At 35.1% G+C, this 23,403-nt stretch overlaps 3 protein-coding genes across 7 annotated transcripts; 2 read left to right on the top strand and 1 right to left on the bottom strand.

Moving 5' to 3' along the window:
* Nucleotides 1–481: 481 nt before the first annotated feature.
* Nucleotides 482–1,922, top strand: LOC112524995. Its single transcript, XM_025134941.1, has 3 exons — nucleotides 482–1,064; nucleotides 1,131–1,282; nucleotides 1,494–1,922. The coding sequence occupies exons 1-3, from the start codon at nucleotides 482–484 to the stop codon at nucleotides 1,920–1,922; spliced, it is 1,164 nt and encodes a 387-aa protein (XP_024990709.1).
* A 672-nt stretch (nucleotides 1,923–2,594) lies between these two features.
* Nucleotides 2,595–5,566, top strand: LOC112525895 (basic leucine zipper 61-like). Its single transcript, XM_025136212.1, has 5 exons — nucleotides 2,595–3,130; nucleotides 3,219–3,309; nucleotides 3,395–3,521; nucleotides 4,538–4,703; nucleotides 5,375–5,566. Exons 1-4 carry the CDS (start codon nucleotides 2,595–2,597, stop codon nucleotides 4,690–4,692), a joined length of 909 nt encoding a protein of 302 aa, XP_024991980.1. The 3' UTR covers nucleotides 4,693–4,703; nucleotides 5,375–5,566.
* Nucleotides 5,567–7,445: 1,879 nt separating this feature from the next.
* On the bottom strand, nucleotides 7,446–22,142 carry LOC112525191 (GPI ethanolamine phosphate transferase 3). 5 transcript variants are annotated; one of them, XM_025135201.1, is made up of 21 exons: nucleotides 21,853–22,142; nucleotides 21,726–21,760; nucleotides 20,908–21,029; nucleotides 20,242–20,331; nucleotides 19,962–20,081; nucleotides 19,786–19,869; nucleotides 18,421–18,498; nucleotides 16,212–16,337; nucleotides 16,032–16,121; nucleotides 15,633–15,668; nucleotides 15,481–15,536; nucleotides 14,319–14,466; nucleotides 10,676–11,111; nucleotides 10,486–10,577; nucleotides 10,111–10,375; nucleotides 9,868–10,017; nucleotides 9,248–9,383; nucleotides 8,704–8,745; nucleotides 8,366–8,528; nucleotides 8,194–8,277; nucleotides 7,446–7,669 (listed from the first exon to the last, which is right to left on the bottom strand). In XM_025135201.1, exons 1-21 carry the CDS (start codon nucleotides 22,134–22,136, stop codon nucleotides 7,565–7,567), a joined length of 2,742 nt encoding a protein of 913 aa, XP_024990969.1. In that variant the 5' UTR covers nucleotides 22,137–22,142; the 3' UTR covers nucleotides 7,446–7,564. The 5 variants fall into 5 exon arrangements, with proteins under 5 accessions (XP_024990969.1, XP_024990970.1, XP_024990968.1 ...); XM_025135202.1 differs by having other exon boundaries at nucleotides 10,201–10,375; XM_025135200.1 differs by having other exon boundaries at nucleotides 9,868–10,375.
* Between the last annotated feature and the right edge of the window lie 1,261 nt (nucleotides 22,143–23,403).

Raw genomic sequence — 23,403 nt, 5'->3', positions numbered from 1 at the left:
GGTCTTCATGTCGACGACATCAATAGTTTTCACAATAGAGCACTTAAGAAAAGTGAGGATCTAATGAGCCAAGATCGATCTATTGTCGTTGCCTTTCATAAGCAAACTGAGAAAGAAAAGAATGAGCACTGAATACGATTAAATGCTTCAATTAAGGCCTATAGATTCTTGTTGAAGAATGCATTGCCCTTTCGTGGTCACGATGAATCTGAAATGTCTATCTCTAAAGTCATGTTCTTGGAAACATTAGCCTTAATTGGTGATTGCAATGAGGATGTAGGTAAAGTTATATTAAAAAATGCTCCAAAGAATAATCAAATGGTGTCTCCAAGTATTCAAAAAGATATTGCTGCTTGTTTTACAAATCAAATACTCAAATCCATTCGTAAAGAAGTTGGTGATGATGTGTTCTCATTGCTAGTTGATGAGTCTAGTGACGTTTCTAAGAAGGAACAAATGGCGGTGGTTTTACGATATATTGATGCACGTGGTATTGTTAAGGAGAGATTTTTTTGGTATTGTTCATGTGACGGAGACATCTTCTTCAATTCTTAAATCTGCCATTGATAGTTTATTTGCTGAACATGGATTGAGTTTGAAACAGGTAAGAGGGCAAGGTTATGACGGAGCAAGCAATATGCGCGGTGAGTTCAATGGATTAAAGGCCTTGATCTTGAATGAAAATAGCTCGGCATATTATATCCATTGTTTTGCTCACCAACTTCAATTAGTTGTTGTGGCGGTTGCCAATAAACATGACAGAGTTGAGAACTTTTTTAATATGTTAGGAATGGTGATCAATGTGGTGAATGCTTCTTGCAAGCGTAAAGACATGCTTCGACAAAGTTACAAAGATAGAGTGCAAGAAGCAATTGGTAAGTGTGAAATTGATACTGGAACAGGGAAATACCAAGAGCTTTCTCTTATACGAGCCGGAGATACACGGTGGGGTTCTCATTACAAAACCATTTTGAGCTTGATTGCTTTGTTTCCGAATGTTGTTGAAGTGCTCCGGTATGTTGAAGAGGACGGGGATAATGGTTTTAGTCGCACTCAAGCAACTGGTATTTTAGCATATTTGAAGACATTTGATTTTGTGATTTATTTGCATTTGATGTTTCATATTTTAGAGGTCATAGACTTGTTGTCACAGGCTCTTCAAAAAAAGGATCAAGATATTTTGGAAGCGGTTTCATTGATAAAGGGACCTAAACAACTATTGCAACAATTTAGAGAAACTGGTTTTGATCCACTTTTGAAGAAAATGTATTCTTTTTGTGAGGTAATGATATTAAGGCTTTGGATATGGAAGACCGTTATCAAAAAACGGAAGACAAAGGACCAACATCTCCAATTGTCATTATTACAAGTTTGATATTTTCAACACTGTTGTGGACATGCAAATTCAAGAGTTTGGGGATCGATTTAGTGAGGTAAGTACTGAATTGCTTAAAAATATAGCAGCTTTGAGTCCATGCGATTCATTTTCGCAGTTCAATGTATCAGATTTATTGAAGTTGAGTGAGTTGTATCCTCAAGATTTTAGTCATATGGAAATGATCGTTTTTGAGAAACAACTTAACATGTACTATTTGATTGTGCGTCAGGATGAAAGATTTGACAATTTGAGTGGTATTGTCGAGCTCGCTAGACTGCTAGTGAAAACAAAAAAACATAAAACTTATCCTCTAGTATATCGGTTTTTGAAGTTGGCTTTGGTTTTGCCAGTTGCTACTGCAACAGTCGAAAGATGTTTTTCTGCTATGAAGATTGTGAAGTCAGATTTGCGCAACAAAATCKGTGATGAATTTTTGAATGCTGCAATGATATGTACTATAGAAAAAGAAGCACTTCTCACAGTTTCAAATGATGATGTAATTACTCAATTTCAAAACACGAAGAGTCGGAGGGCACAGTTGTAAGAGGTAACTTTTTATCATTTTTGTATGAAGTTGAAGTTAATTAATGTAATAGTGGAGTTTTAGGCATACTACAACTAGCTCATGTAACCGTATATCACTTGTCAAGTTTACATATGACAATAGCTATCATTCTAGCATACAACCAACTTCATACGATGCTTTATATGGAAAACGAATGCAAAACCCCATTATAATGTACAACTTTGACATAACACTAAAGCATTCAAGAAAGAAAAACCAGAACAACTTCGTACGTATAATATATTCACTCTGTATACTATATTCACATAGCATTGTAACATTTGTACTTGTTTAATCCAATTGACAATTTTATGTTACTTTACCTCTAACGTGAAACATAAATGAAAAGTGTAGAAGAAGAATATATTTTCAATTATAATATATACATATATATAATATATATAGAGAGAGAGAGAGAGAGGGGAATAATCAAATGATATGTATATATAAAATAGTAATTAAAAAAACATATACACATGGGTAGCCTTTAGTGTCTTTATATATATATGTATATATATATATATGTGTGTGTATATATATATATATATATATATATATATATATATATTGATTGCAGGTTTGCTTGTGTTTGGTTATTGCTTCACTTATTTCTCTCCGTATTTGCACTTACATTTCATTTTGGAGAAAAAAATGGCACACCTGCCTCCAAAAGTGCCACAAAACTGGTCAGAAAACTACCAGCACCACCAAAAGCCGCTATCTACTGACCATCTGCCACCACCCACCGCTGCCACCGCCGCCGCGGCCACCCAGATGGATCCTTCATGGGTTGATGATTTCCTTGACTTCTCGTCAACCAAACGTGGCTCCCACCGCCGATCCGTCAGCGACTCCGCAGCCTTCCTCGAGATCCCAATGCTGGGTGAGGACAATTGCCGCAGATCGTCTGCACCAGGATCAAGAAGCGGCAACGGCGGCAGTGCAGCCACGGAATTCGACCGTTTCGATGAGGAACAATTCATGTCGATGTTCATCGACGATGAAACGGCAACTGGGCCCACGGTTTCGTGCTCGAACCCTTCGTCACCATCGGATCATAACAGCATGAATGAGCAACAGCAGATGGAGGAGGAGGAGAGTTCATGGAAATCTGAAACACAGTTCAATCCCCATGCAACAACAATGGACAATTCTGACAAGATTTTTGATCCCAAAAGGATAAAAAGGTGATCTTTGATCTACAATTAATAAATCAAATTGCTTTATACATACATATATATATATTCCTAAATTCAATTTGGTTTTTTGTACAAGAATTCTGGCAAATCGACAATCTGCTCAAAGATCCAGAGTGAGGAAATTGCAGTACATATCGGAATTGGAACGCAGTGTAAACTCTTTACAAGTATGCATTAAATTCTTCTTAATTATTTTTTTAAAATTAATTTTGTTGAATTATGATTTAATTAAATAAATAAAATGAATTGAAGGCAGAAGTATCGGTGTTATCACCAAGGGTGGCATATTTGGACCATCAACGACTGGTTCTAAATGTGGATAACAGTGTTCTCAGACAAAGGATTGCTGCTCTCTCACAAGACAAGCTTTTCAAAGATGGTATATACATACATACATATATATATATATATATATGCATCTCCTTATTTCATTATTTAATTTGGTTATACACGAGTTTATTAAATTTTCGATTATTAACGCTTTTTGTATAAATGCAAGTTATAAAACTATGAGACGTACACGACCATTACCATGGATAAAATTGCGAAAATTTTGGTATAGACCGCGTATGATAGTAGCGGTATTTAGAATCGTAATTCATGTATATTTGTAATTGTGTTTAGAAATATATATATATATATATATATATTAGAGAGATAAAAGATTAATAGAGAACCCTAAAATACGATGTATATTTGAACCAAAGTTACATATTCATGATTCATGCATGTTTTTACAATATGATGTATATTTAAACCAAAGCTACAGATGTTTACATATATATTTTCAAATGGATTTTTTCGATTATTTACATTTAAACCTTTTATTCTTATCTTTTCACGATGGTCTTCTTAATTATATATATTATATGAATAATCAAATAAAAACTATAAAATGGTTGAGAATCGTAAGAACCAACAAATTTGTTCCAGATATAAAATAAAAATTGGTTGTTTTGTATTTGTAGTAAGTTATTTAATAGTTGGCATGTTGAATCATATACATAATTAATGGGTTGGTTTAGATCGATTCTAACCGGATAATTATAAATTACTTTTATTCAATAGAATAGTAAATAAGAGTTATAGAGTATTAAATTCGACATATTAAATATAATTTCATTGTAAAAATAAATAAATTATAGAACAAATATACGTACAACTTTAAAAATTCTAATCATATACATTGTAGAAAGTAGAGCATATAATATTTAAAGTGCATACATTATCATGCATTGCATGTTACTCCATGATAAATTTCTGATCCAATATCCAATATTTAATAAAGACATACAGTCTCAACTGCTTATTTATATATATATATATATATATATGTATGTATGTATATGTATGTATTTATGGGAGATGAATGGATATGGAATATTAATTATGCAGCTCATCAAGAAGCATTGAAGGGAGAGATAGAGAGGCTAAAGCATATGTATTACCAACAAAAGAAGATGGAAAATGGATCAAATGGTGCAACTCGTCATGATTCCCCAATTTCTGATCATTCTAATGCACCTCAAGAACAACTTATGATCAACTAACAACGCCATCTGTAAGATCAATTAATTCATTAATATTCTTTCCATATTTTAATAACACTGCTAGAAAACGGAAAAATAGCGACGGATTTCAAGCTAAGATACGAGCAAGATCTCGGGTCAAAAACTATAACAAAATCGTGATGCAAAAAATGTCCAATTGATATTCTAATAGACTATTTTCCGTCCTATAGATAGTCTAGCTATTATGACACTGACATACACATTTTCGGCGTCCCGTAAACTTGATTTTGTTACAGTGGTGTTATATTTATTAAAAGTGTTATAACACGCTTTTGCACATTTTAACAGATTTTTTAGAACTTTTTTAAAATAAAGCATGGTTTATATTAATTATTCTATAAGATATATTTTAGAAGCGTCCTTGGGCAACTTGTTTCTATAAGACTCTTTTTCAAATAACGTTCTACAAAATACGTTGCTTTATTTTAAAATGTCTTCAAAAGCATTTTATAAACTTATTACAACACTTTTAAATATGATGTTTTATTGTTTCATCGTATAAACTTATTACAACACTTTTAAATATGACTCAACGTTTTTATTTTTTTTCCCTAGTAATTTACGGATGTGAAATAAGTTATTGAAAAACAGTTATTTGTTTGGTTGCACCAAAAACTTTGAACCTAATTAACTCTTGTGATTTCGGATCTGTTGCTAACAGGATACGTTACGAAGCTGATGTTCGGATCAGGCAACTCCAATTATGTGATCTTCGAATGGATTTCGGTTCTTGATGAAGATTGTTTAAGTTTTATTTAATTACTTAATTTAATTAAAATGTAATTAATTGATCACCATGATTTGTTAAATTCCCTTCATTTCAATTGTCGTTTTATTATATTAATCAAAATTAAGAAGAAAAAAAAGGGTATTAATGTACATAGAGTGTTTCATGCTAATTACCTTCACTTTCATTTTATAAGATTCAATTTTTCATTATTAAAAATAATATATTTTATTGTCAAAGATTTCTTGTAATAGACATCAAAATGGAGTTTCTAAAAATAGAAACTTTAAATAAAATACGTTTCACTTCGATGCAATTAATCTTAAAAATATCATTTGTGGATTCAGAAGAAAATGATATCAAAAGGTTTAATGACATTTTACAGTTGATTATTAAGTTGGGCAAAACAGGAGAAATGTCTGTAAAACCTCCCCCCAGGATTCTTATGTCGCCTTGTAACAGGTAACGTTTTCGATATTGCCATGTTCACATGATCAAATGGCATCCAGTAAGCGTTTTTACTTACTAGATAAGTGTTTGGTAAACGGCCTCTTACCCGTTTCTATATGAATAGGTTGAAACTGCTTTCATTAGAAATACTTATGATTGTATGACGTTTTAGAAAATATACGATCGATGCAAGTTAATTTATTTTAACATGTTTAACATATAAACGGATTTTATGAAGGTTTTTAATTGAAAAGCTTGGTTAGCAAAAGAAATCGTTTATGTTCTGCAACGGGAAGCTAAACCGAAAACGCGTCATGAAGGTCCTCTAACTCCACACATGTTCATGGAAAACCTACTTTGAAAAGCGCTATTCTGATGTCTACGATAAAACATCTCAAACAAAAAAGTTTAATACTTTTTTTGCAAGAACGATTTTTTGTAAGTTATGAACCGAAATAAAGATTTATAACTTGTATGAACTTGACCAATAAAATGACGGTCGATAACAGATGTCGGTTTTAGAATCAAACCACGATCGTTCTTGGAACAAGCAGAGCAGATAACATGTACTTTTGTAACATAAACTAAAGATATAAGAATCAAATACAGCTTCTATCTTTATATATTCTCATATTATGATTTATACAAATCATAAATGTTGCATGTGTTGTGGGACATAGCTGAGAATTTGGTTCCCAAATAATTGGATGGTGGCAAAGTCATGTTGTCATGTTGCATTCTTGAGATGGATTGTAAGATTTTCCACATGGGATGGGGAAAGCATCAGGGCATGGACTTTTCTGTAAGCTGGGATCCATGTTCTCATAAGCATCAACGAAAATCCAAACCAAACAAACCCGGTATATTCCACTTTGAGGAAGGGTAAGATGTAAGCAGATTTGACCTCTACTCTAGTATATCACATGCTCCCTGGAGGTGAGATCTAGGAAGGATAAGATGTAAAAAGATCTGACCTCTACTCTAGTATATCACATGCCACCTGGAGGTCAGATCTAGAGTAGGTAAGATGTAGGAAGACCTGACATCTATCCCGTTATATTTTACGTAGAGGTGAGATCTGGGGAGGGTAAGATATACACAAACTTGACCTCTATTCTGGACCTGGTAGATCCCACCGGAGGTGAGGTCTAAGGAGGGTGAGATGTAAACAGACCTGACCACACAAGATATAATATACATTGTCAAAAATCAAAGAATGTTTTACACATGCACATGGTTGAATGAAAATGTATGACTATAAGTAGATTGTCAAAAATACCCTTCAACACCAACAAAACACGAATTACCATCCATGTTTAGTAATGATATAAAGGTATATAGGGCACGCGTCTAGATATGACCTTTTACATGACAAACCGTACCGGCCTACATGCATGAAGAATATAAGTAATGATGATAAGGCATGCTCGTGGCTGCATACATAAAAAGAGGGAAGGTTGCGCAAATGGCCGAACTCATAGTCTAGAGGATGCATATGGTATGTATGTATATATGCAGCATCACAGCTATGTGTTTGTATAACAGATCAAGGGAAGATGATAAGAATGGTGAAATGCAAGTAGAGTGTGTTAACGAGTATGGTTGGTATCTGTTATTCTAAACTCGAAAAATTGAGTGTTGATGATCACATATGATTTAATCTTTCGTACTGACCTATGTCTGAATAAAGTAGAAGACTGAGGAAACACATATCAAGGCATCCGTCAATATAAGTCCTACCACGTCAAAAACAAATTTTGGAGCAAACAATCCCCACACCTGCAGACATAGAGAGAGAAAAAGAGATGAAGTAGTTGGTTGGATTATAACTATACATTTTGAGGTCAAAATATAGCTTTCTAACTATCGTAAAAAAGAGGGCAAAATGCATCAAAAAGCAGTAAAGTTTTTTTTAATTCCTATTTAGTGTAACGCATAAATGTTTTCCACTTGAGGTAACCAAGTTTCCAATTTTCCTGTTTTGTACTAGTTTTGACCAATAAACTGCTACTCTAGTTACATTTGATGACGTGGATACCCATTTTTGAATTGCTTATGAAAGGTTTCGGAGAAGGGGATGATAAACTCGGCGTCTACATCATCAAATTTACAAGATCAGCAAAGGTTATTGGTCAAAATTGATAACAAAATAGGAAATTTTGAAACTTTGTGATTAAGAAAAAAAATCTTTGTTACACTAATAGAAACCACGACAAACTTAGTTGCATGTTGATGCATTTTTCCCTGAAAACATATAAGAACTTTGAAGAAAAATAATTTTGCCTAAACTTTTATCAGCATACCATCAAATGCCGTTTTTGGATTATGACACACAGAACGGTGAACGTGGTTGTGACAGCCATAATAAGACCGTATATCAGATAAACCTGAACCAGAAGAATTAATGAACTATTTACAGATGTCGGATTTCATAAAAGTTAATTAAAGAAAATAAAAAAGATTCAAAAGAATAACCTGAAACAGTTGGATTAAGGATTGTCTTGTCTGCTTAGCCTCATTAGATGAGTATTTGTAGGCAACAAGAATTGGAAGTCCAAGAGTTGGAAGAATGTGAGAAAAGCCATATGTCTCGATTGTCAGAAGGATTGCTTGGGGTATAATAGTAAATTCATCAAACCTGAAACATTTTAATGGATACATTTTTTCAAGGAGACATCAAAGAAAGAGAGATTGCAAGTGAATAATGGTTTGATGGATGGGTTCAAGAAAAAACACAAATAAAAGGAGAACAAGGGAACCATATCAACTGTTGGATCTAAAAAGTAGATGGCCCAGATTCGAAATACACTAACCCAACAAATGCAGCAGCATACCGGAGGCCATCAAAAGCACACCTGTGTAGAGAAACAAAAACATCACTCACTTACATGCCAATAAAGTTCCGTCTAGATACCAAAGGGACTTTGGCCTAGCAGTATCGTAGCCCTTGGCCTTCTAGGAGGTCAGGGGTTCAAACCTCACCATAGGTAAGGAGGGTGTGTGAGTTTATTTGTTGTATTTGCCGTATATAAATATTATATACTTCAAAAAAAAAAAGTTCCGTGTAGACATCAAGGTTTCCTGGGGAGTCTTATAGCAGTCTTTACATCTTTTGAAGACTTTTTGATTCACCCCTTTGATTGATTGTGTATCTCAAAACACACAATGCTGAAACACTTCCCCTTTCTATTACTCAACTTTGTGATCTTTTAATCACACCCAAGTAACATTATTGGTTGCTTCAAGGCTCTACCCTTCTTATATTCTCAAAGACGATCAAAGTTCTACAAGTATAGGCTTCATTAAAAATATGCTAAAAATCATAAGAGAACTTTAATATCTCCAGTAGTCGCTTACCAATGACCAGAACAAAAGAAAAGACATGATGCTAAAAGGCTCCACTGTGTAACAGGGGAAGAATACAGAGCTAAGAGACCAGTCGTGGCATTCTTATTATCCTGTTCCAGGCCTTTCAATCTCGATATCAGCCAGCCTACAGACAGCAAAGAATATTTGGACACATTAGTTTATCTCATATCCCTCTGTTTCTCATCTCCATTTTTTCAATCTTGTTTATTTACGCTCACATCATGGAATAGGACCCATAAAAGGAAAACGGATCACATGCAGCAAATAAAACAAAAAGAATCAAAGTCGTGTGTAATTGCTATTAATACACTTCTAAAGTCAGTGATGTATAACTGTGGCTGATATGATGTGAACTCAGAATCCTACAAAGCATTAGAAAGTACTCCTCTTAGTCCCATTAATATTATCGTCAAATATCTAAAGTACTCTTCAATAACCCAAATGAGTGCACTCAATTTATTTGACATGATGATAATCAACAAAAAGTTAATCTAATAAAAAAAGGAAATGTACGTAATAACAAAGAAACTGCTGAAAGGAAGAAAAGAAAGATAAGTTAAGAAACCAGTATGAAATGATCGATGTTTTTTTATTGGGTGGGGTGGTACCTCCTACAACTGATGCCAAAGCGATCCAGGGTCCTTGTTTCCCGGACAAGATCATGAGCGTGGAGCTCCATACAGATAATATAGCCACTGCTTTCATAACTGCCATCTCTCCCCACTTCGAAATCTCAACTTCTTCAAAGAACTGAAGAACTGCAAGGGACAACAGTTGTGCGATACCCATAATGTATATTGCACGAGGAATGAAATTGCCTTTAATGCCATCAAATATGAGTGGTGTCATACTTGATAAGTTACTTTCTAAAGTCCAATGCAATGCAAGTAGAATGTAACTAAATATGCTTCCTGTAATAACAAATTTCAACAGCCTGTTACATGAGCTGCAAGCAATGCTTTTATACAGCAGGCAGGCCAATATTATCAAAGGCACTATTGGCATCAAGTCAGCTACATACATCCAACTGTGGAAATCCAATACTTCCTGGGGCTTTGATAGCCCAAGTTCAATCGTGAATCTTAGGATGGAGATCAAGAAAACAAATGCAGTGGCCTGTAAACAACAAACAGTTAATCCTGCAAAAAAGTATTCCAAACATAACACTAAGACAGATAATAATAATAACACTATATAACAAACATCATATCATTGCCAATACTTACTTCGAATATCATCTTCTTTGTCATGATTGAATGGCGTAAGCCCAACATGCCAATAGAGGCCAAAAGAAAATTCGTCATTTTTCCTTCTTCCACTGTCTCAGATAAAAACAAAAAGAAAAGAAAATGACTGGACAGTTTGTAAAAGGAAGAGCATAAAAACTGTAAAGAACTATTCACAATCAGCACTTACAGATGTAACTATTTGATAAGAAGCTACATGCACGGGCAGTCACTATAGTACAACTAACAATCAGCCCAAAGGAAACAGAACTGGTTTCACGGGAGGGAAAAACGGTTATGTCATCCACCCTTTTGATTACAAGAACATGGATGAATATGGATATCAACAAAATGCCAAAACCAATACCCATCATCCTTAAATTAAATTCTGTGAATTTGGTCCGGGCAAGCTCAGCAACACTTGCCAAGAAATTAGAGTATAAATCTATTTGCTTCTTGAGAGCATCAAATGAGGTCCTACAGGCTTCATCTTTACATGATGCTACATCATGCAATGAATCTGACCAGTTTACTGCCTGAGCATACATATCTGCTACATGCTTCAAGTCGTCGACAGAGAATCCTATAACTGATGAAGCTGTATAGACGTCTATGTATTTCTTCACCTACATATGAAGCTGAATATCAGAAATGAGAACTGAAGGGAGAATAGAAACATTATGAATCTGCAGAGCAAAGAAAAGCAAAAGGGGTGACTAGTATGTAATTCTGTTAACTTATAAGCAATGATAGAGTATTCTTTTGATGCAAGTTTAAGAAAATATGGCACGTCTGCTTCATCTCTTGATTTGCCTGAGGGCTAGTTCTTCCTGCCAACTCACCTTAACACGTCTATTTTATGAATAAAAATATCAAGAATTACATGATCTAACTACCAGCATCATTTCATTGTGACGTTTCAAGAAAGATATGTGGAATATCACGCCTTTTAGTGTTACATGGCATGATGGTTGGTGCAGTCCTACATTACCAATAATTTAATATTGACATAGTCAATGAGATATATGGTAGTACCTTAATCACCAACATTTTTCAATTACATTACAGAAAAAATAATGGTACTGGCTATCTGCAGAGAAGTCATCTTTAAATAGATGTTAGATATCACACAAATGTAATAATGAAACATGCATGATGTCCTTGAACATCTTTAAGTTATGCCATTTCAAAAATAAAATAAAATGAAATCATGCTTTGGTATCAACTTTCTTCTGTATTCGGGTCACAAAATTTTAGGATCGATATAAAAACAAAACCACCACACCATTGTGCATTTGCACTTGTAGGCTCCACAGGTTCACAGTTTGGATGAAGACCAAAGCAAGAAAACATTTAATATTATATGTATTGTCTTCTTCATCTGTAATGGACAGTCTTATCAGAAGCAAGGTGCGACGAGGAGGCACGCACACTTGCAAAAAATTAAAACATGTGTACATAGATGAATACATTATAAGTTAAGTTCAAGTTCCACTTAATATAAATAAATGTTAAATTCAACTATTCAACAACTTCAAACTATCGAATAAGCTTAACAGGCACAAACTAAAATGGATAGATTAACAGTGAATAAAATCAATAGCCACTGATTAAGGTTGTGACTTGGGGAAAATTGTATCTCAGTGTAAACATTACAGCAAAATATATACAACTATGACATCTAGGAATGTATAGTAGTATATCAAATCTCATTATGTATGGAAAGTAACTTGATGCCCTTGCAAAAAGGTGGTTATAATGGGTACTCTCTCAGAAAGAGTTTGTTGTGATCCGTCTCTTCAGTGGTACTTTGTTTCTATTGATGTTACCTTCCTAGAATCTCATCCCTACATTTTTTTATCTCGGTCTCATGAATCCACTTAGTCATCTAACCTTTCCCTTCTTAAGTATCTTTGAAGTCATGGTGCAGATTTATCCTCTTGATCCCGGTGCCCATCAACTACAGATACTTCAACAGAACCTACCCCCCCCCCCCTCTTCAAGTCTATCAGCACAGAAGGAAGAAACATGATATAGGCCCTAACAACACAGAGCCAATATCAACATCTGAGGAGAACCATGATCTTGATTTCTATATAATACCTCCTATGTCTCCAATTATTGCTCAGAGAAAACCATAGCATATGTGTTAACATAAGCCTCCTCACAAATTCGATTATTCCATTTCTAACAATGTTTGACCACTCTTAGATATATGCGAAGGATTATAATAATACATATAGTCCTTGCTAAGCTCACTTCAGTTCCACTAGTCATTTGCGCATATTCATGTCTGGCTAACGAATATCTTAATGCACCTGTTGAGGAGAAAGTGTGAATACAACAACATCCTGGTTTTGTTGTTAAGAATGGGGCTTCAAAAGTGTGTCATTTACGATGATTCCTCTATGGACTGAAACATACTCCTCCTGTTTGGTTGATTGGTTCTATAGATTTTCTGAGTCATAGGATATTCTAGCATGACCCAGAGTCCATATGACTACTATGTATTTTTCTGGAAGAAAAATATCAGAACTACTAGTCTTCAATGTAAACGACATTGCAAATGAATGATGATGCAGAAGGAAGTGCAACTCTGAAGTTCCTCACTAAAAAATAATTGTAGACAAAGGATCTAAGAATTCTTAAATACTTCCTAGTCATTGAAGTGTCTAGATCTCAACAGATGCATTTCTGTGTTGCAGGAAATATGTTTCTGGATATTCTTGCAAAGACTGGTATGCTTGATAGGCTGACATGGAATTTCCCAATATTCCAAATATCAAGCTTTATCCAAATGAATGGGAACTTCTTGATGATCTAGGAAGTTTTTTTAGCTTGGTGGGAAAACTGAACCATCAGACTGTCAGGAGACCATATATTGCTTTCGTAGCAAGTGTGTTATCCCTCATACTAGTCATTGGAGGCTCCATGATATATCCTAAGATACCTCAAAGGTACACAAGAAAAAGGCCTACTCTACACTAATTAAGGGCATACTCAAATTTTGAGTAATCTGATGCAAGCCATGCCAAATGTCCATATTAGTAGATCAACTATAAGATACAGTGTGTACTTTGGCAGAAATCTTATACCTTGGAAAAGTAAGACAGGATGTAGTCTCCTTATTCAGTGTTGAGTTTGAATATTAAGACACGGCCCAAACTGCATGCAAGTTGACATGCGTAAGACACTTGCACAAGATTTGAAAGACTCCTAAATAGGGTTACTAGTTGTAATGTGACAATCAACCAGCTATGCATATTTATCTAACATGAATGTACAGAGATATCGAGGTGACTGTCATTCATCAATGAAAAAGTGGTTGGAATCTATCAAGACCCCCCTGATTATAGAACCATTTGGGTCCAGTTAGGAGATCAAGTTATGGATAAACTTAGAAAGCCATTGCAGTATTCACAAATTAGTACTAAATGTCACAGGTGTTCTATCTATGTGAAATGAAGATGAGGCATCATTCACAGGTTCCAAGCCCCAATAGAAATCCCTGTGGTATACAATATGTTTCTTAGTTCAGCAACATCATGAACATGACAGAAAGTTGTCACATGGAATCATGGCTAACATTTTAGGTTTTACACATGGATCCAAAAATTTGTAACCTACAACATTTTATTATTTTACAGTTATTTAAACAAAAAACAAAGTACATAACAAGTAAGAATGCAGGGTATTGTCAAATTAGTATCCATCTTAACTACTTGTTAAGATTGATAGTACCCATAGTAGTCTGCAACCATCACAAATGACAATAAGCTTCCAAACCAGCACTTATATTGAGAAAGACAAACCATTTAGAAAGTAGTAGTTACCTGCCAAGAATTGATGCAGAGTACTTTAGCATAATTGTGCATCCATTCTTCCAGTTTTAATTGACTCTGGCTACTGCTCATATCATAGTCTTCAAGATTCCATGTACCAGCAACTAAAGCATAGAGCATTGGATTAACACGCCCGATGCTGTTAAGTAAATCAACAGTGTGTTATACATTGCAAACAAGAATCAAGAACATGCTATCATAAAGATGAATTCAGAGCTTGCCAAAGAAATTGCTAAGAGCAGTTAGATGATCGTGTGCTAATACTTCTCCCAGGAGTCCAATGGGCAGTTGAGAAGACACTAATGGGTTTGGGATTATTCTAAAAAAAGATTGGCGGTAGGGGTGTGGCTAAGGAAGTTATTATATATGGGACTGGCAAAAATGCAAACCATGGTGTGTGCTAGGACAATTTGGGTTCAGTGGAAACAATTCCAGAATCCACGTTGTACAGAAGAAATCATGACAGCATTCTTACAAGCAAAATCAGACTTATCAGCTATGTCTAGTTTATGGTCAAGAAGCCAATGCATAAAAGAATATACCAACGATTAAGTACATTCAGCTTACACAACAAGTAGGAAAACTGTAGTTTCTCAAAATTTGGTTTGATGAATGGCTAGTGCAAAATAGTGTGTTGCAAGATGATTATGAGATCCTTATGCAGCTATACTAAGATAAATAGCTGGTTGAAGAAGAATGAAAAATCTTTTGGAGTTATAGACGGCTGGTAGAAAAGAAGAATGCAAGAAAGGTATTAGAGTAGCAGTGGATTTAGCTCCGAGAAAGAAAATGATAATATGGAACAAGGACCAGTATGGCATATGAAAAACATGAAAGATGAGGATCAGTGAGATGCAGAGGAAAAAGAATGGAAAGAACACATTTACCAAAGACGTACAGAAAGAAATCTAGAAACAGAATCCAAGTGCAAAGCCCTTGGACCATGCAACGGTCGCATTATTGCCTCCTAAAACAATGAAAATATCCTGGAGAATAGATTTTGTAGAAATTTATCTGCTTCTTGAGCATAAGCCTTCGAGAAAGGCAACAACAGCTAAAAGACTATGGAAGAATATTAACTAGTTAAGTAAAACATTCCTATGTAAGAATGGTTCCTTTAAATACAAAAAATGATAGTATGCATATGCCACACCTTCCATAAGGAAAGGGGATTCCAAGCAATGCCGACACTGTTGCTGCAAAATCAAGCTGCAGGTGCACTTAAGTGAGGTTGCTTCATAACTATAACTGTAAATCATCCAAAAAATCCGAAATGTCACATGCACTCAAAATAGATCACCAAACCTGTTCAATGGAACTAATGCACACCTCTCTTCCATCCTGCGAATATAATAAAAAAATGAATAGTAACTATTATATTAGTAGTAACTGTAGTAGCAGCACTAGTAGTAATGTTGACAAGAAACATTTATCAAACGGAGTAATACAAATACATTAAGGGGTGTTTGGTTAGACATATTAAGCCAATGTGAATTGAAAATAAAAGAAACTGTTTGGTTTTATATAATATAATGGGCTCATTCCCCCATAAGCCCAAATTTTGATTCTAGGTTAAACTGGGGGGAATGGAAATTCATTTTCATTTTCATTCCAATTTACATTCATCTGCCTGAACCAAACGCCCCCTAAGAATAAACGTCTGCATGAGTGTGTGGAACTTTCAGTGCAAGAAGGAGATGGTACCAAATCTAGTTTACAAGATGAGGCATCAAATTCGGGTGGAACTGTAATTGAAGGCTTTCTCAAACTCATTGCAAAGATTGACGTGTCAACCTGCATATATGCCACCATTTAGATCGAGACGATGAGACAAACTACAACTGTAGAGCACACTTGGCCTTTAAGAGGACAACAATTATATACCTCTTCAGCGCTTCCACCACCATGATCTCCATTTATTGTTTGTCCATGATCACCCATAACAAGAAGTAAAGTATTTTCATGCAGGCTACCTCTACCAGCCTGGCTCTGCAGAACTTCAACAACTTTCTGAAGTAGAATGTTGGCACCAAGGCCGTAGCCATTGTGAGGGAATAAATTACAAAGAATACAAAGATAACATATGGGTTCGCCACATTTCAGGTCATAAGCACCTTGCAAAGTAAAACAAAATAAACAAAAACCATGATCATTTTGGCTCCCTACGTTAATGAAAGTGTACACATTTCATGGGTCATGAATTATAGACTCAGTCAAACACAATTGGTAAAGATATTTTATTATGTGATTCTGTAACATCCCAAAATTTTAAAACAACTCTAGTAACAAAAAATTTCATTCCAACATCATCATAAAATACCGCAGCGGAAACTAAAACTTATATAACTGAAATTAAACAGAAATCTGATATGGAAGTCTTCAAAATTCGACTAAATCAATCTATATATAAACAAGGTCGGTCCTGAGGTTTCTAATGCCCTGGGTGGAAGGGCTAAAAAATGCCCCGACACCAATCCTTTAAACAAAAAATACATGTTGCATGGGGGAGAGGGAGTCCTCTTTTTTCTCACGAACTCCGTCGACCTCTTCTCTCTCTATCTCTCACGAACTCTTGACCATTCCTGAATTGACGAACACAAAAAGAACACAGGTACAAGAATCATCACTGGAGTTCTGAAGGTTTCAGCCTTGATTCATTTCCTCCTCCGATCTCAGTCATCTCACCATGATCACAATGCACCGTAAAAACTAACGAGCTCAAGATTTGCTCAATAAGAGAGAGATTATCGTAGGATTCAGTTGTAAATGAAACAGATCTGGCTAACATAGATTTTGATCTCTGTTTTTCTTGCACGATGCCTATGCATCTATTTGATTTAGGCGCCATTGAGGAAATTACAGATTTTATTTCAAAAGATCTTGGTTTATGTTCTTAACAATGTTTTGGGATAAGCAACTCGATTCCTATTTGAGTAAATAAAGCCTCATCAGTTATTTCCTCCATAAAGTATAAACTGGACTTCTGTTCATGTTTTGATCCAACAACTTTTTTTATCTCAAAACTACATTTCTACCAAATCCAATGATATTATGATGCTTGTAACGTTGTCCACTGATATATAAAGCACATGTTATCATTACAGCTTGGGTCTGTGGACCTTCTGGTCACCGGTTCGATCATCACTCTGATTTAGACCCACTAAAATAAACATTTGGAGAAACATTGTAGGGCTTAAGAGTTGAAGAATTAACTATGTCAGTAATCTTACAAAGCCAGATCCTAATCCCAAATCTTCACCATCTTCATCCCATTGCTAAGTATCCTCAAAGAAAGTGCCTCTGTCCGAAAATTATATAACCTCATCACTCCAATTTTTATTATATTTTTCACGGATATAATAGGTAAGAAACATCACATTGTCCTGCGATATATATTCCCCCTTTTCTCAACATATAGATATTTGCTGATAAGAAAGATATCACAGCAGGCACAAAATGACAAAATTTTGAAAATTTTCCAAATCAACCACTTAACTTCCTAAGTCTTCAAAGCCGTCCAACTGTTGTAATTTTCACAAATAAATGCTAAAACCAAATAACAAGATTATTACACATTCTATTAAAATTCAGGCGTGGTGCATAATTGAAGAGGAAGTTACTTCTACATCATATTCTGCTAGTAGTTATAGATAAGTGGACTAGTGTGACAAAGAAGAAAGTGCTTATAGTGAAAGGTTCCATGAAATTGGTTCTCAAAAATTAAATTAGATTAAAAAACAAAAAATAAGGTAAATAGAAAGGAAAGGAAAGATGGAGGCAAGGAGGGGAGGGGTGAAGAAGTCACTGTCCAGGGATTAGGAATACAATATATACTCAAGTGGCTAAGGTTCATTTTTTTGGAGAGTGAGCTTTTAGTAACCAAAAAAATTCACACATATGGGATCTTTTTGTCCATTTCATGATTCCTATCTAAAGCAGAGGGGCATATTGGGTATTCTTTTTTACCTAGTGAGAAACCATCCAGGAAACTTCAGAGATATATGCAAGGAATCAAATCATTCCAATGTGACCTTGTTAGATTACTCGAAATTGAATGTCTCCTGATTTGTAGAAGTAATCAATATAGGCATACCTCCAATTGCTCATTGTACTGCTGAAGTTTCTCAATCATTTGAACTGAATCAACACCAAATATATGACCAGCATGATCCTGTGTGAACCAAAATAAATCAGCACCATATTTATTGTTATACCACATAGAATATAAATAAATGGCAATGAAAGAATAAAAATGAGATCTAAATCAAGCCATTAACTAATTCATAACATATAAAAGTGTTCAGATTCATCATTTATCAATCAACTAACCATTACCCCTAGGCAATGTTATTTACCTTACATATACCAGCTACAATTATAGGCACATTCACAAAAAAAAAAAAAAGTTACCATATAACTGTCATAACTAAAGTATTCTTCTGCAAGAAGAAAGAGTAAGAACAAAAAATCTGCTACATTTTATCAATTCACACATGCAAAGAGTAAAACTCAAATTGTGCTGCATCATATCAACATCAAGACATATTGCCCATAAATTGGGTTACATGTTTGTTTCCCTTCGGTAAGAGAATATGAAGAATATAACCAACAGGGAGAGTTCCTTCCACTATCTCAAATAAATATCAATTTCCTCTACAAAGCATGAGGGTTCAGCTATATTTAATTGTAAACTGCAGTTCTTCTTGTAATCTGCCATCATACTACAGCTATATTCCATAGACTTGGTTCTAACAAGTCCTTTCTAGGATGCATCAAGCGGTCATTGAATAATTATTACAACTTCATAGAAGTTAGTATGGCTGTTACAAAAGTAGATAGCTTCATCACCACCGTTAATCTTTGTTCTTAACAAAGAGAACATTGTTCATTGTGTTACGCTCTATCAACACCTTGTTATGTAGCAATCCAGCTACTTTCAGGTTTTTTCCTCAGTAAAAGAAGATAATGTTTTTTTTTGGATAAAGAGTAAAAGAAGATAATGTCTTCAACCAAGTAAAATGGTTGTGCTAATACTTCCCCACTATCTCAAGTCACTATCAGTGCAAACCAAGAATCCCACACCATTTCAATAGTAAACACCACATGTTTCACATAATCACCCACGTACTAAAGCTAGGCTTAAAATCTCAAGACTTGTTGGCTACTAGCAACAGTCTGCTCTACAATGCATCATATTTCCCTTGTGATGTATAAGTTTAAGAAATCACTCAATTAATCACTTCAAAACATAAGAATGCGAGTTTTTTCTCAAGAGGAAGTAGGGTTGGATAAACCAGTTGGTGCCTTGCATATCCCAAGCATGTATATCTAAAAATTCGAAATGCTAATAAATGCATCAAAAAAAAGTTAATCTAGTACAATCACAAAGTGTCAAAAGAAACATCAAAGAAAAATACTCAAACATCATCAAACCTTATTTCTCAATTGAGTCACATACCACACCGAGAAAATGTGCTATAAGGACATCCCAATCATCATCATACAAGGTTGGAATTAGGTGACTGATACAACCATTATCCACCTGGCAAAGAGATCATGTTACAAGAACCTTATTAGACAAGCACCAAATAATATCAAGTGCAACAACAAATTAAATCATGTTAGCAAGCATACCGTATCCAGATCTTTAACATTGAAAGAAGGGTAGGGATATGATTTATTAAAGTGATGAGGAAACAATTGTGTCCAAGTATCATCTCCCATCATCACTACTCGCTTTCCATTTTGAACAAGCTGTAAATAGAAATTTATTAATGAACAAGCCTTAAGCGAATTTCTTAAGATAACCAACTTAAATCCATAAAAAGATCAAAAACAAGATATTGAGAGAGAATGACTATAATAATAAAACATCTCGCATCAGGTACATCTTCAATTCATGATTGAATCAAACCTGATGTATGAGGTTATCTTCAACAATTGCCGGGGCACCAAAGCTATTCCCTATGTCGATAAAAGTTGGAAGTCCACCTGTTGTCAACCCCTGGATGATGATAGGTCCAAAATCCAGTTGAAGTTAAAATGTGCGTCAGTAACCTATATGTAATGCTTTACATTCTCTGATACTGGAGAAATAGAAAAGAAGGGCATAAAGGTCCACCTTTTTAGAAAATATTGGGAAACGAAGAGCGTAAACGGAAATGGTTTTTTGTTTTGGGAATATCTCAGAGCGACAACCTCGAATATCACCTTTGAACACGGCCTTTATCCTTTACCACTTGATAATATAACTCACTCAAGGATCTCACAAAAAAGAGTAACTATAGTCCTTATCTTATCTACTTCTTTTAGTCCCTTATAGTGTATTCCTGATATCAGCTACTATTGAAATTTTACTTTCTTAATGTAGCACATATGTAGTTGCTCCTTGTGATCTATAATATCCTAAGGATGACAACAAGATGGTACCAAATACATGTTCTCTATCTGCGGTGGACACAATCGCACACAGAAATATATTTAAAGGTTGGTGATTGATCTTAACCTAAATTTTTGCCCTATGTACATCTTCCCACCCCTCACCCATACATAAGTATGAACTCTTGTCAACTATGCTCACCTTCAGGCGCTGCAAACTTGTTGTAGGTGGATCAGCAATAGCTTTGAATATCCTAGCAGCTGATTCTGATTCAGATGCAAATTTGTGTAGCACTTGCAGTTTGTCCATCCATGGTTTTTTCTCTGTAACATTCACAATAGCGAAACTAATGCTATATGCCATCACATTAGAGTAAAATCATTCTTTATATGTGTAAACCTACTATTATAGTATTCCCTAACAGTTTATATGCAACTATATCCCATTGCAAAATTTTCTTCTTTTGGGTTAATTTTAAGTTAAAGTTACCTATGTGCTGTACAAAATATAGATCAGAGGAAAAATCAAATATAAACCAAATAAACGATGCAAACTTATAAACCGGTTTTCATGTGTCTAAGAAACAACACATGTGAAACATTCGGTATTCACAGTGTTAGTGTCATATATGAAACATTCACTGTTTTGGTTGGGTGTGGAAAAAATAACACGAAAATATGTTTATATATGAAACACACTGATACATACACAACAAAACATATGAAACAACATGAATCATAACTTAGAATCAAACTCATTGAACAGTTTGGATTGGTTTTCACTAGCAAGTAACATTTATTGGGTTTGTATTTGATCATTGGTAACATAGATTAAAACCCCTACTTTGTTAATTCTTGAACTAAATTTTGAGAAGGGGCATATTGAAAGACCCCAAGATTCAGAAATTGGATTTCTGTATTCGCAGCCAAAATCTGTAATTTCTCATCATGGAGCTTTTCTATTTACCTTTCTGCGCAAAAATGCAAACTGAACTTAATACATTCAATTCAGTACGTTACCTTCAAAGAAGGTACTTGGAGCAACAAAGTCAAACCTGAAAAAGAAAATCACACACAATCACTTCGATAAGTAAAGAGAGAGTATGTATACGTGTGTGTGTGTGTGGGAGAGAGAGAGGAAGTATACCTGAGAGCATCGAGAACAATGATAACAAGCCGATCAACAGCAGGTTTGGTCCAACAAGTAACACCATCATGATCACCTTGAGGAGATCGATCTGGAAGGCCGCACGGAGATTGGGAAACATCGGAACACTGACTATGGTGAGGAAGTTCTGTTCGTGTGAGGAGGAAGCCACTGGTGAAGAGTAGTATGGCGATGCAATGGAGAAGTAAAACCAAGAAGAACACCATGAAAGCCGATCTCCGGCCACCACAGGAGGTGTTCTTCCACCACTCTGTCACTGCCATTCCTATGTCGAGAAGTTTTACTCTACTGACTAGAATTTTGATTTAATGAAAAACTAAATTACAAAATACCGACCATGGGCTTACAAAAAACGTGGTTATTTTTTTTTTTACCAAGACTATAAGAATTACGAAAACCAACTATAAAGTGGTGTTTGATTGGTTTGAACTTGACTTCAAAAATCAAAAGTATCAAGAGATTTCAGGTTCAAATCCAAGAAGGAATAAAAATCCTCTTGTGGTCACGGAGGTTCAAATGCGGTGACTACGGGTTATCTGCAAAGCAGATAGTCGTCCTGGGATTAGTCGGCTCGCATAGCGGGTTGGATATCCAGATTAATAAAAAAATACGAAAATCAATCGGTATGGTTTGCATTTTGTTACAAAAATATCCCAAATTTTATGAACATTTACAAACGTTAAGTGGTATGCACGTACCTTGTACATTAGAGTATTTTGGTCATTTTGCTTAACTTTTACGAACTAAAATTAGCGTATAAGTCCTAAAACAAAGGATAACTAAAACCCCACCTAACATCTTCATCTTCGTTGCCTAACCCACCACCGCCATCGAACTTTGACCACCACTACTTCTCCCCTCATTCGGCTTTTGAAACCCTGAAACCCCAAAGAAGAAGATGGTGAGAATTACACTCCTTCGACCACCACTCTGTCTCCCCTCGTTCTGCTTCTGAAACTCGAACGGTGGTTCAAAAAATGTTGATGACAAATAGTCTATCGAACGAATTACAATTGAAGCAACAGTTGTGTTATCTCAAGATGGCATAAAGTAATTCATCGTCTAGTCATTTATCCACATTCAAATAATTGGTCTGCAACTTATAGAATATGGATGTGAAGTATGAAGATGATCATTTGTCTTTATTCTTGTTATCATCGTTGTCCGATTCTTATATTGATTTTCGTTACATGATCATGTATAATCGTGACAAACTTGTGTTGAATAATGTGATTATTGCTTTGAAATTGAAGGAGAAAACGAAACAAATCACGAATGGTGGTACTGAATTGAATGCCCGGGGGTCTAAATGTGAGGGGACGGTCAATTGAGAGATTTTCATATTCCTCTGGTAAGGCGAGATCCAAGTCAAAGAGCGAGCGAAGATTATGCAATTAATATCACAAGAAAAGATTTGTAATTGACGAATGTCATACGTTGAAGAACAAAGGGTAGGAGAAGGTGGCTGTAAAGAGTAAGCATGTTCTCGGTTCTGGTGAAGCTGATGTGGTCAAGGTTGGTTCTGATGGG

This window comes from Cynara cardunculus, assembly GCF_001531365.2.
Source record: "Cynara cardunculus var. scolymus isolate 2C chromosome LG 13, CcrdV1, whole genome shotgun sequence".
NCBI lineage: Eukaryota > Viridiplantae > Streptophyta > Magnoliopsida > Asterales > Asteraceae > Cynara > Cynara cardunculus.
Note: the sequence above shows the minus strand (reverse complement) of the source record. Positions and strands in the feature narration are given on the sequence as shown.